The sequence below is a fragment of the Ranitomeya imitator genome, chromosome 6, assembly GCF_032444005.1.
Source record: "Ranitomeya imitator isolate aRanImi1 chromosome 6, aRanImi1.pri, whole genome shotgun sequence".
NCBI classification, from domain to species: domain Eukaryota; kingdom Metazoa; phylum Chordata; class Amphibia; order Anura; family Dendrobatidae; genus Ranitomeya; species Ranitomeya imitator.
In genome coordinates this window covers 475940617-475954131 of record NC_091287.1, presented here as the reverse complement: position 1 = coordinate 475954131, position 13515 = coordinate 475940617, and the positions used below count along the sequence as shown (strand labels likewise).

At 49.7% G+C, this 13515-nt stretch overlaps 1 protein-coding gene across 1 annotated transcript in view; it reads right to left on the bottom strand.

Moving 5' to 3' along the window:
- LRRCC1 (leucine rich repeat and coiled-coil centrosomal protein 1) overlaps window positions 1-13515 on the bottom strand; it is a 109113-nt gene that overhangs the window by 28611 nt on the left and 66987 nt on the right. Inside the window, 1 exon segment of the mRNA XM_069731550.1 lies at window positions 11327-11490. Within this exon segment, the coding sequence (XP_069587651.1) occupies window positions 11327-11490 (164 nt within the window).

Genomic DNA, 13515 nt, shown 5'->3' with positions numbered 1-13515 from the left:
CACCTCCCTCATACACTGGGTCGCATGGCTCAGCCGAGCACTCCTGTGCACTCCACCTCCCTCATACACTGGGTCGCATGGCTCCACCAAGCTCTCCACCTCCCTCATACACTGGGTCTCATGGCTCAGCCGAGCTCTCCACCTCCCTCATACACTGGGTCGCATGGCTTCACCGAGCTCTCCAACTCCCTCATACACTGGGTCACATGGCTCAGCCGAGTTCTCCTGTGCTCTCTATAAGAGCTGCTAAATGCGGCTTATCTCCCCGCCTGACAATAGGATCGGACGGTGACATTCAAATTGCCAGATCTTTTCTCCCCTAACAATTTTTGGGGAAAGGTCAGGAGGCCTTCATATTCAATAGATGGTCAAATGATCCCAGTAAAATTAACTATCAGTGTTTTATCAGCAGGAAATTATCACTGCCTAACTAGTTCTCACTTGCAGGCCAGTCTGACTGATCTGTATTGCCCACCCCCTCTATTGATTGGCAGATTGCTGACAATTTACAGTGTGCACAGGAAGCTGCCAATCAGTGGTGTGTGTGTGTGTGTGTGTGTGTGTGTGTGTGGGGGGGGGGGGGTTATACACAGCTCAGCATTCAGAAGAACTGCTACATCTACAACAGATATAACAGGGATTCTGTCAAAACTGCAACGGTAAGTGACACATCGCAAGAATCAAGGTCTCTGTCCCTACATCATCAAGACAAGGTTACTACTTTTTTTTTTTTTACGTAGCACTGATCATCCATAATCATATTTAGACAATAAAAAATAACGGCTCCCCATGCAAAGTCCCAGCTCATCACAACAACTGGGAGACATTGCACATCTACTCAAAGATATATAAAGGTGTAAATTTGAGTCCTTTCTGCACTCCTTACCAAATCTTGCAGAGGAAGCCCTCTCTTTATATATAAGCCTCCGAATACCTACTGTTTGGGCACAGACACTGAACACGGACTTCACCAGAAAGTCCGTGAATCTGTTCGGGTTCGGCCCCCCGAACACTGGGTGTTTGTCACACTGTCATCCACATGACAGCGTGGCAAACATCGCTTCTTTTAACGGTAAAATCATTACTGCCAGTCAGACAGCTGCGGTTCCCACGCTGTCAAAAGACAGCGTTAGCGCGAATCTGGGATATAAAGTTTACATTCAGTCATTGGTGTGCTGCTGCCATCGCCCAACCCGGCCTATCCCATGGACCTAACCAGCCTGAGAGTACCTGCCCCCAGCTGTCTGCTTTAGCCAGGCTGACTGCCAAACATGGGGAGGAGGACCCCATGCAGTTGTAATTATTTATTTAAAAAACCAAAAAATATGGCGTGGTGACCCCACAATTTTTGATAACCTGCCTTGCTGCTGACAGCTGAGAGTTGCAGCCCCCAGCTGTGAATTTTGCATGGCTGGTTATCAAAAATATGGCGGAAACCATGGCAAGTTTTTTTTCATTATTATTTATTTAGAGAGCAGGTGACAGCTTATGAATACTTCCATCAGCCACTCCTGCTCTCACTCTTATTAGCGGCAGATGTTGTGAGCAGTAGCCCCATCAACCGACACCAATGACCGGAGGTAAACTTTATACCTCCGATCACAGCTGCGTGCTCATTCTGTCTTCTGACAGAGTGGGAACTGAGGATCTCTGACCGGCGGGGATGATTTCACCGTCAATCAGAATTGATTTTACCATCAATAACGGATGAAACAAGGAGTATCCAGGAATACATCAGAAAAATGGCACCAAAAGATGAGATGCTGAGAGAAAGCCTAGGGCAGCAACAACCACAGAACTGAAAGGAAGAACAGGAACATGAAGCTCCATGGCAAGAGAAGCCGCTGCATGGGCTGTACCATCGACAGATAATGGAGGTGGCTGATACGGAGAAATCTGGTCTCGGAGACCACACACACACTAATCATAGCGGCACAAGAGCAAGCACTAAGTACCAGATCCATAGAAGCCGGAATCTACCGCACAAGACAAGACCCAAGGTGCAGACTATGCAAAGTAACCTCAGAAACCGTGCAACACATAGTGGCAGGGTGGAAGATGCAAGCAGGAACAGCGTATACTGAACGCCACAACCAAGTAGTGAGAATTGTATACAGGAACATCTGCACAGCATATGGGCCAAGTTCCCCTAAGTCCAGGTGGGAGACCCCAGAAAAAGTGGTGGAGAATGAAAGGGCTAAAATCCTGTGGGACTTCAAGATTCAGACAGATAAGCAGGGGTTGGCTAACCAACCAGCCATTGTGATAGTTGACAAGGATCAGAAGACAGCAATGATAATAGATGTGGCAGTGCCAAGTGCCAGCAACATCAGAAAGAAGGAATATGAGAAGCTGGAGAAATACCAGAGGAGAACTGGAGAAGATGTGGAAGCTGAAGGCAACAGTGATTCCAGTGGTGATAGGAGAACCTGGAGCAGTGACCCCTAAGTTTGGAAAATGGCTACAACAGATCCCATCTGAGCTCTCGGTCCAGAAAAGCACAATGCTGGGAACAGCTAAGATCCTGCGAGGAATCCTCAAACTCCCAGGCCTCTGGTAGAGGACCAAGAATGAGAAAGGAAAAAAAAAAATCACCCCCATTAGATTTTCTTTTGATCTCTACCATTTTATTCTGGTAGGTCGATGGAAGGACAAAGCATATTGTAGGATGATCAGTGGGGGGAGGCTCCTGCTGCAGCCAGCTGCTTACAACCAGCCACTTGGCTTTAAGAAGGAGATTTCGAGAAATGGCTTATCTCCAGAGACTGAAATTATGTGAAATATGAATATTACTTTCTCAGATCCAATTCATGTATGAGGGTGGATCTAATCAAAGGAAAAGTGGAGACTAATGGAGGAATTGTTGTGATTTTTTTTTATTATTGTATTTCTTTTATGTTTGGTATTCTTTCAGATGGATTTAGATGGGCATTAACCATTGGTCCTGCTTGTCACGATATGGTATGAAATATCATAAGTTTAGTTGCTCGTCAGCTCATGAGGTGGGCTAAACCCCCCCTTCACTAGCTGACTCTACTTGTTTCTCTCTGGGCTACGGACTGTATGCTAGAAGGGGGTTTTATTGCCCTGGGGTCGTAAATTCCAGGCTCAGAGGAAAGTCCCTCACCCCTCCCACCTTCACTAGTCAGAACTGGTAAAGTGGCTCCAAAATTCATGAAAGATCCTTTGTTTGGTTTTGGTACGATATTATGCACCATGTTTACGGTAAGAACACGAAAATATATATTCGTATTCCCACTCGGTGTAGGTACCCATCCCTTGAAACTCGGGCTTCTAACTCCGTCTGGTAACGAAGTAGGGTTTTCTCTGTAAATATGTATCCCAGATAGGACATATTTGATCTCATTAGAATGCTCACGTTAATCCGAGATGAATGATAGGTTTGGTCTGACTCTGTCATGTTTTGTAGTGAAGTTATAGAAATTAGAGAGAATAGTTTAAAGTTTAGGCAGAATGTAGAGAGAGGAGGGTCTGAATAAGCCAGCCCTTCTGTGATGTCAAAGCCTTAAGGTATTAAGTTTGTGGCAGGAGCCCCAGCTCACTTCTTCTGCTGATTCCTCCTGCTGGACTGCTTGTCTTCTGAAGCAAGCAGCACGTCCAAATGAGCTGGGACATATGGAAAAACTCCACTAGCCTGGATGCCTGTCATGCTTTAAACATGTGAGTGTTGCTTTTCTCATTTATTCCCTTTATGTTATAATTACCCATGTACATATTTGCAATTGTCTCATTTGTAACTTCTTTATAAAATATTTTTGATAACGCACTGCCTAATTTTTAATGGGATATACTATTATATGTTAGTTCTTCTCCATGCTCTAAAAACCGTACCCTAAGTCTTCTGAAGGGAAAACGCTACTGTTACTGTTGAGTTGGGTTAGCTTCGGACCCGTTTAATCGAAGCTTGTGGCAGCGAAAGTGTGCTGACTGTTGGATTATGCTGAAGCAACTGCGGGTTTGATAATTATTGTTCCTGCCTGAGTGGGAGTAGTTTACCGCGTCGCTGCAGCGTGCCCAATAGCCAGTACATAGCAGGCAGCCTTCCTGGCGACTAATTACCCAGGGTGCAGTACCTAATCTGACCTGAAAGTAAGGGGGCGCCAGAGAGCTGCAAGTGTTAAGTGGAACTGTAAGCGGGATATACATAAATCCCTGCAGTTTGTGGGATATAGAAAAGCAGTGGGATACCTAGAATAAGCCCCTGCTGTAAACTAAGAGGTCAATAGCCTTGTGTGTGGTTTTTCATCACATCGTGGAGTGGAGGGATAACTAAGATAAGCCCCCCTGCACATGTGATAGCCGTCTGTTGGCCTAAAGTCACCTCAATCCGTGACGTAGGGGTGACGGTCACGGTGTGAATCCTGACCCATTGGTAACAGCGGTCAGGGGAATCGTGACAATTGGTGGCAAGGCGGTGGGATATCTTATAGCATTAGTGATTTGGTTTGAGTAATCATTCCTCTCACTAAAAACTTGCAGAAAGTTCTTGCGAGGACTCTGCGCAAATAAGTTTGGAGAACGAACTCAGTGCTTTTTAGTTGTGAGACAATTGCGTACTGGTAATTATCCCCTCCCTCTCTCTTCGTTTTTCTATCCTATCTTTTATTTGGCAACCATGGCTGCGAAAGGGGAAGCCTGGTACAACCAGCAGAAGAAGGACTTTCTTGCTGGGATATGCACGTGCCATGGCCTGAACCCCCAGGACAAGTCCAAGGCTCAAATGGTCGCTGACCTGGTGCAATGGGAAGCCGACCAAGCCAGGCCACAGAGCCCAGAGGCCGCAGAGGCCAGCACAAGCGAACATGGTGCTGCAGCAGAGGTCCAACCACTGAATACGGGCCCTACTGGCAACCAGGGGGGCGCAGACCTCCTCCTGCAGCTGGCTCTGCAACAATGCTCCGCAGATGACCTAGAGAGACGTCTGCAGCTGATCCAGCAATACCAGGAGCGAGCCGAGCGAGAGGCCCAGGCCCAGCGAGCCGAGAGAGAGGCCCGAGCCGAGCGGGAGGCTGAGAGAGCCGAGCGGGAGGCTGAGAGAGCCGAGCGCCAAGCCCAGCAAGAACATGAACTGGAGATGCTCCGGCAGGGGGGGGATGCCCTCCACCGCCCAGAGACGTGAGCCCAGCAGCGCTCAGATACCTAAGCCCCGGCCCGATCACTTTCCTGTTATGGAGAAGGACGGGGACTTGGACACTTTTCTGCGGGCCTTTGAGAAAGCCTGCAGACAGTACCGGCTGCCTACAGATGAATGGGCACGATACCTGACACCAGGGCTGAGAGGTAAAGCTCTGGAGGCGTTTGCTGCCCTCCCTCAAGAACAAGATGGTGACTATGAGGCCATCAAAAAGGCTCTGATAGCCAAGTATCAGCTTACACCCGAGGTGTACCGTAGAAAGTTCCGGACCCTCCAACGTGGCCCACACGACAGTTACAGTGATGTGGTGCATGGACTGGGGACCCACTTTGACCAGTGGACCCAAGGACTGTCAGTGACCACCTTTGCACAGCTGCGAGACCTGATGATCAAAGACCAGTTCTTTCATCTTTGCCCAGCTGAGGTGCGACAGTTCGTGATGGACAGAGAACCCAAAGACGTGACGAAAGCAGCGCAGATTGCCGATGCCTATGAGGCCAACCGTAGATCGGAAGTGCGGAAGCCAGTCACCACCAGCTGGAGAGGGGGTAAGCCTGCAACCAACGCCAGTACCCCTGCCAGCCAACACACCAGAGGTCCTGTCCCCGTGGCCAACAGCACCAGACCGACCACCGAACCTCGCACGTGTTACCCCTGCCATCAGACTGGTCATATCAGTCCCTCCTGCCCAACCAAGCAGAAGAACACCCCAGCCAAGGCCCCATGGCCTAATGCAGCAGTTCTTTTGGTGGGTGGTGTGGTTGGGAGGGTGTGTGACAACGTACAGCACGTCACTGTGGGAGGCCATGTTGCTACAGGCCTCAAGGACACCGGGGCTGAACGAACCCTCATCCGACCCGAACTGGCGGCCCCTGAAGAAATCATTCCGGGGAAAACCCTAACTGTCACTGGGATTGGGGGCATCAGCTGTCCCTTACCGATGGCCCGGGTTTTTATTGATTGGGGTGTCGGGAGCGGGGTGAAGGAAGTGGGGCTGTCTGATAATTTGCCCACTGATGTTTTGTTGGGGACTGATTTGGGGAGGATGGTTGCATACTACGTCCCTGACACCCCTCCCCAATCTACTAATAAGGGTAAAGTTAACCCTGATGATGATGATGATGGGAAATCGCATGTGTTACCTGACCATGCTTTATCTTGTAATGATGCATCGATTAACCATTTTTTCCCTAGGATTGATGGTGAAAATGTTGTACCTGTGCCAGCTGAACCTGATAATGATTTTTCTGTGAAGGTTAATGTGTCCATAGGTACAGGCGTGCCCAGCCACGTCGCTCTACGGAGTGAGACGGCTGAGGAACCCCTAACAGGGGCAAGTGTCGGTGCTACAGGAAATGGGGAGATGCATGGGAACAGTGAGGAAAGGTGATGCCATGAAAGTGACCAGTGCCACCGAGGAAGGTAACTGGCCCATAAGTAGCACTGCCCCTGGAGTGTTGGGGGTGGATGGGGAGGTAGAGCTCATAGCAGCGCCGACTGATGGGTCTATAGAAACCCCCGGGGAGACAGCGTACGTAGCTGCTGTCACCCGCAGTCAGAGTGCCCGGAACGCAGATAACTGTCTGCCTTCCGGACCCTCCTCAGTCATTACTGTGACTGAACCAGAGGTGGACCCAGAGCAGGTCCAAGAGGGTTCCCGTGGGGAAGGGACCCTGACGTCGCTTCTGGCTTCCCCTAGCCAGGAGTTTCAGGCCGCTCTGCACACAGATGCGAGCCTAGAGAGTTTGAGACAACTTGCCGGGACGCCCTTCTCCGAGACTGATAAGGAGAAGGTGTTCTGGGAACAAGGAAGGTTGTACCGGGAGACAGTACCCGGAGAATCACAAAAGGAGTGGTTGAGGGAAAGACAGCTGGTCGTCCCACAGCAATTCCGGGGTGAGTTGTTGCGGATTGCCCATGAGATCCCGCTAGCTGGACACTTGGGGATCAGCAAAACTAAGGCCCGGCTGTCTCAACACTTCTATTGGCCTAAGATGGGGACAGATGTGTCAAACTACTGCCGCTCCTGTATCACTTGTCAAAGAGTGGGGAAGGCGGGACCTGCTATTAAGGCTCCCCTGATCCCTTTGCCAGTGATAGAGGAGCCTTTCCAGAGGATCGCGGTGGACATTGTGGGCCCGCTGGCCGTCCCCAGCAGCTCTGGAAAGCAATACATCCTTACTGTGGTAGACTATGCTACCCGGTACCCAGAGGCAGTAGCTCTGTCGTCAACTAGGGCAGGTAAGGTGGCGGATGCCCTGTTGGCCATCTTTTCACGTGTAGGGTTTCCCAGGGAAATGCTTACTGATCAAGGGACCCAATTTATGTCTCGCCTAATGGAGGCTCTCTGTAAGAGAATGCAGGCGAAGCACCTGGTATCGAGTGCGTATCACCCACAGACGAATGGCCTGTGTGAACGCTTCAATGGTACCCTCAAACAGATGCTACGCATGCTGGTTGAGACCCAAGGGCGCGACTGGGAGCGGTACCTCCCACACCTGCTGTTCGCTTACCGAGAGGTTCCGCAGGCCTCGACGGGGTTCTCCCCCTTCGAGCTCCTGTATGGCAGGCGAGTCCGGGGACCCCTTGTGTTGGTAAGAGAATCCTGGGAAGAGGAGCTGAACCCTTCTGAAGTGTCCATAGTGGAGTATGTCATGCGCTTCCGTGACAAGATGCAGACCTTGACACAGTTGGTGCATGACAACATGACGCAGGCTCAGGCTGATCAGAAGCACTGGTACGACCAGAACGCCCGGGAGCGGACCTACCACGTGGGTCAAAAGGTGTGGGTGCTGGTCCCCGTACCAACGGATAAGCTTCAGGCCGCCTGGGAGGGCCCGTACGTCGTCCACCAACAGCTCAACCCGGTCACTTACGTGGTCACGCTTGACCACGCTCGGGGTAGGCGAAAGGCCTTTCACGTCAACATGATGAAGGCTCATCACGAACGTGAACCTTTCGTCCTACCGGTCTGCAGCTTGCCCGAAGACGGTGAGGAAGACACCCTCCTGGACTTGCTGGCCCAAGCCAAGGCCAATGGGTCCATCGAGGATGTGGAGGTAAGCGCCTCGTTAACTGAACCCCAGCGGGTGCAGTTGCAAACCACACTGGAACCTTTTCGGGTCGTGTTCTCCAACCGACCTGGGAGGACTGAGTTAGCAGTCCACGAGGTGGACACCGGGAATCACGCCCCACTACGGCGAACACCCTATCGAATCTCTGACCAGGTGCAGCAGATTATGCGCCAAGAGATTGATGAGATGTTACAGCTGGGGGTGATTCGACGGTCAAAGAGTGCGTGGGCCTCACCTGTAGTTCTCGTGCCAAAGAAGGACCGGACCACCCGGTTCTGCGTGGACTACAGGGGGCTCAACGCCATCACAGCCTCTGACGCGCACCCCATGCCGCGCATCGAGGAGCTGCTTGAGAAGTAAGCTGGCGCAAAATACCTGACAATAATGGATTTGAGTAGAGGATACTGGCAGATTCCCCTGAGCCCCGAGGCGCAGGAGAAGTCCGCATTTATCACGCCCTTCGGACTGTACGAGTCCACGGTCATGCCCTTCGGCATGAAGAATGCCCCTGCCACTTTCCAGCGGATGGTCAACCTCCTGCTTCAGGGACTGGAGACGTACGCCGTGGCGTACTTGGATGACATTGCCATCTTCAGTCCCTCCTGGAAGGAACACCTGCAGCATCTCGAGGAGGTGCTCAGGCGAATTCACCAAGCAGGACTGACTATCAAGCCGGGAAAGTGCCAGATGGGCATGAGGGAGGTTCACTACCTGGGGCACCGGGTAGGCGGGAACACCCTGAAGCCAGAGCCTGACAAAGTGGGGGTGATCGTGAACTGGCCCACTCCCGTGACCAAGAAACAGGTGATGTCCTTCTTGGGCACTGCAGGGTACTATAGGCGCTTCGTACGGCACTATAGTAGCCTGGCAAAACCTTTGACGGACCTCACCAGGAAGAAGCTACCCCACATCGTCAACTGGACAGATGGCTGTGAGGGGGCCTTCCAGGCGTTGAAAACCGCACTGTGCAACGCCCCTGTGTTGAAAGCAGTCGACAGCAGTCGACCGTTCTTGGTGCAGACCGACGCCAGCGAGTTTGGCCTTGGTGCTGTGCTCAGCCAGGTTGACTCGGAGGACCAAGAGCACCCCGTGTTATACCCGAGCCGGAAACTTTTGCCGAGGGAAGTGGCCTACTCCACAATTGAGAAGGAGTGCCTGGCCATAGTCTGGGCCCTGCAGCGCTTGCAGCCCTACTTGTATGGTCACACTTTCACTGTGGTGACCGACCACAACCCTCTGCGCTGGCTAAATGCCATGTGTGGAACCAACGGCAGGTTGCTACGCTGGAGCCTTGCCCTTCAGCAGTTTGACTTCACCATTGAACATAAAACGGGCAAAGAGCATGGGAATGCAGATGGACTCTCCCGCCAGGGTGAACCTACTGAGGTGCCCATGGAAGCATACCGTGGGGTACTGCCTCCCTAGCGCTCACCAAAAGGGGGAGGTGTCACGATATGGTATGAAATATCATAAGTTTAGTTGCTCGTCAGCTCATGAGGTGGGCTAAACCCCCCCTTCACTAGCTGACTACTTGTTTCTCTCTGGGCTACGGACTGTATGCTAGAAGGGGGTTTTATTGCCCTGGGGTCGTAAATTCCAGGCTCAGAGGAAAGTCCCTCACCCCTCCCACCTTCACTAGTCAGAACTGGTAAAGTGGCTCCAAAATTCATGAAAGATCCTTTGTTTGGTTTTGGTACGATATTATGCACCATGTTTACGGTAAGAACACGAAAATATATATTCGTATTCCCACTCGGTGTAGGTACCCATCCCTTGAAACTCGGGCTTCTAACTCCGTCTGGTAAAGAAGTAGGGTTTTCTCTGTAAATATGTATCCCAGATAGGACATATTTGATCTCATTAGAATGCTCACGTTAATCCGAGATGAATGATAGGTTTGGTCTGACTCTGTCATGTTTTGTAGTGAAGTTATAGAAATTAGAGAGAATAGTTAAAGTTTAGGCAGAATGTAGAGAGAGGAGGGTCTGAATAAGCCAGCCCTTCTGTGATGTCAAAGCTTTAAGGTATTAAGTTTGTGGCAGGAGCCCCAGCTCACTTCTTCTGCTGATTCCTCCTGCTGGACTGCTTGTCTTCTGAAGCCAGCAGCACGTCCAAATGAGCAGGGACATATGGAAAAACTCCACTAGCCTGGATGCCTGTCATGCTTTAAACATGTGAGTGTTGCTTTTCTCATTTATTCCCTTTATGTTATAATTACCCATGTACATATTTGCAATTGTCTCATTTGTAACTTCTTTATAAAATATTTTTGATAACGCACTGCCTAATTTTTAATGGGATATACTATTATATGTTAGTTCTTCTCCATGCTCTAAAAACCGTACCCTAAGTCTTCTGAAGGGAAAACGCTACTGTTACTGTTGAGTTGGGTTAGCTTCGGACCCGTTTAATCGAAGCTGGTGGCAGCGAAAGTGTGCTGACTGTTGGATTATGCTGAAGCAACTGCGGGTTTGATAATTATTGTTCCTGCCTGAGTGGGAGTAGTTTACCGCGTCGCTGCAGCGTGCCCAATAGCCAGTACATAGCAGGCAGCCTTCCTGGCGACTAATTACCCAGGGTGCAGTACCTAATCTGACCTGAAAGTAAGGGGGCGCCAGAGAGCTGCAAGTGTTAAGTGGAACTGTAAGCGGGATATACATAAATCCCTGCAGTTTGTGGGATATAGAAAAGCAGTGGGATATCTAGAATAAGCCCCTGCTGTAAACTAAGAGGTCAATAGCCTTGTGTGTGGCTTTTCATCACATCGTGGAGTGGAGGGATAACTAAGATAAGCCCCCCTGCACATGTGATAGCCGTCTGTTGGCCTAAAGTCACCTCAATCCGTGACGTAGGGGTGACGGTCACGGTGTGAATCCTGACCCATTGGTGACAGCGGTCAGGGGAATCGTGACACTGCTGATGACCCTTTACAATACATGGTCCTGATTGTAGAAGCGGATGTGTATGAGAATACTAAATGATGGAGTAATGAAGCTCTACAACAAGAGCCACCGAAATGAAATACAATCAATCCTGCCCCACAAGTACAGAGCGAGTCTGGGGCAATCTATACAAGCTAAAATACTCATGGACTCACTTCTTTTAGTTTCCGGATGGTTTCAGTTTGATCATCCACCATTTTGCTTTTGATCCTCAGTGCATCATTATCTCTTTCATTTTGCTTTTTCAAGGTCTCTAGGTCTGCGGAAAGGACGTCAATCTTTGCTTCCAGCCTTCCCCGGTCCTGGGCCAATGCAACTCCTGGAAAAAAATAGTTTGATGTTTTCAAGGGATTATTTCTAAAAAGAGGTTTTCTCATCACCGGAAATAAAGTGTATTTGGTGTATAACAAACTTTCTTAGACACTTTGAGTATTCATCTTTCATGATTTTTTTTTAAGATGAATGTTAGCTCTGATTGAAGGGGAACTTCTCTTTTACCTGCTAGAAAAATATACTTAAGCCTGAAAGTGGTAACATTCATCAAAACAGGATCCAACTGCACAGGCATCCAACGACATCCTGGTCTAGCAGGTTGCATTAAATACATACGCCTCTGATCACATCTTATTTTTCTATCCATTCTGCACATACACTGGTAAAACCCAAATACAACTGATAAATGTGTCTTTCTGCCCCATGCACCATCAAATGCTAGAAAATAATGAGATGTGAATGGAGCCTCAATTGTATGCCAAACACACTGTGCACACTTAGCTTCACAAAGAACTACTGTGAAGAATGCAGCGGGAAATGAACATTGAAGGTTTCTGGTAAATGACAACAAGCCAAGTGGGTGAAATACACAAGTCATCTACACTGCGGACTGCATGGAGAGTGAATACAGTGCAGGTTCGATTTGTAGCAGTCAGAGCGATAAAGGGACCAAATGTTACCGGGAACTATAAAAGGTCAAAGTGTGGCAAACAGATTGACAAGAAACTGGTCCAGCAGCCAAAGTCGGTAGTCCATGGCTGTTGGACCAGAGACTTGCCAACTTTGCCCTATATTTTGCCTTTCCCTAGAGCCCCCACTGATTATAAGACCGAACGCAACTTCATAACTGCAGAGTCACGCACATGTGAGGGGGTGGATGAAGATTCCCACTCCACACCTGTTTACCTGTGTAAACATAAAAGAGGTTATTGGTGTTTTAGCCATTATGGCAGCAGTTTGCAGATTCATACGACTGTCACCTGTATGTCAGATGGCACACAGGGAGAGAACCAGTTTTAGCCGCCACCAGCGACAGTTGGAAAACTGAAGGATGACTGAGAGTTGCAGGCGGCCATCTTGGAGTGCAGTTAATAAGAGACAGATGTGACAGGAGCACAGGACAGTTAAGAAGAACGGGTGTTTGCCGTGTGCTAGGAACTGGTCAGATCACTGAGGAAAGGTGCAACTATCCCTGTGATTCCTGTCAGAGAAGAAGAATCATGTTGGGGGGACGACTTCGGTTGGATACAGAGTTAGAGTCCACGCAAAGCATCGGCTGTGACGTGAATGGCGTTCTGCTATCCTGTCAGGCAAAAACAGGATTTTTGGCTGCTTACCGTAAAATCTGTTTCTTGAAGCCTCCATTGGGGGACACAGGGACCATGGGTGTATGCTGCTGCCACTAGGAGGCTGACACTATGAAAATAAAAACGTTAGCTCCTCCTCTGCAGTGTACACCCCACCGACTGGCATTAAACTCTTCAGTTAGTGAGAAAGCAGTAGGAGAAAGAACAAGGTTGAAAAACCATAACCACAAACTTGAGAACTGTAAACGTGAGAACAGTCAGAGAACATATAACAAAAACATTGGGAGGGAGCTGTGTCCCCCAATGGAGGCTTCAAGAAACAGATTTTACGGTAAGCAACCAAAAATCCTGTTTTCTTTATCGCCTCTCATTGGGGGACACAGGAACCATGGGACGTCCCAAAGCAGTCCCAAGGGCGGGAAAAACAGACTTCCATCAGGTCAGAGGACTCACCACTGCCGCCTGCAGGATCCTTCTGCCTAGGCTGGCGTCCGCCGATGCGTAGGTATGGACCTTGTAAAATTTGGCGAACGTGTGGATGGAAGACCAAGTTGCCGCTTTGCACAGCTGTAGGGCGGAAGCCCTGTGGTGCACCGCCCAGGAGGCGCCGACTGCCCGGGTAGAGTGAGCCTTAATCCCAGGAGGGGGCACTCTGTTCTTGACCCGGTAAGCCTCCAAGATTGCCATTCTGATCCATCGAGCAATAGTCGCTTTAGAAGCCGGCTGGCCTCTGCGCGTGCCATCAGGAATGACAAAAAAGGAAT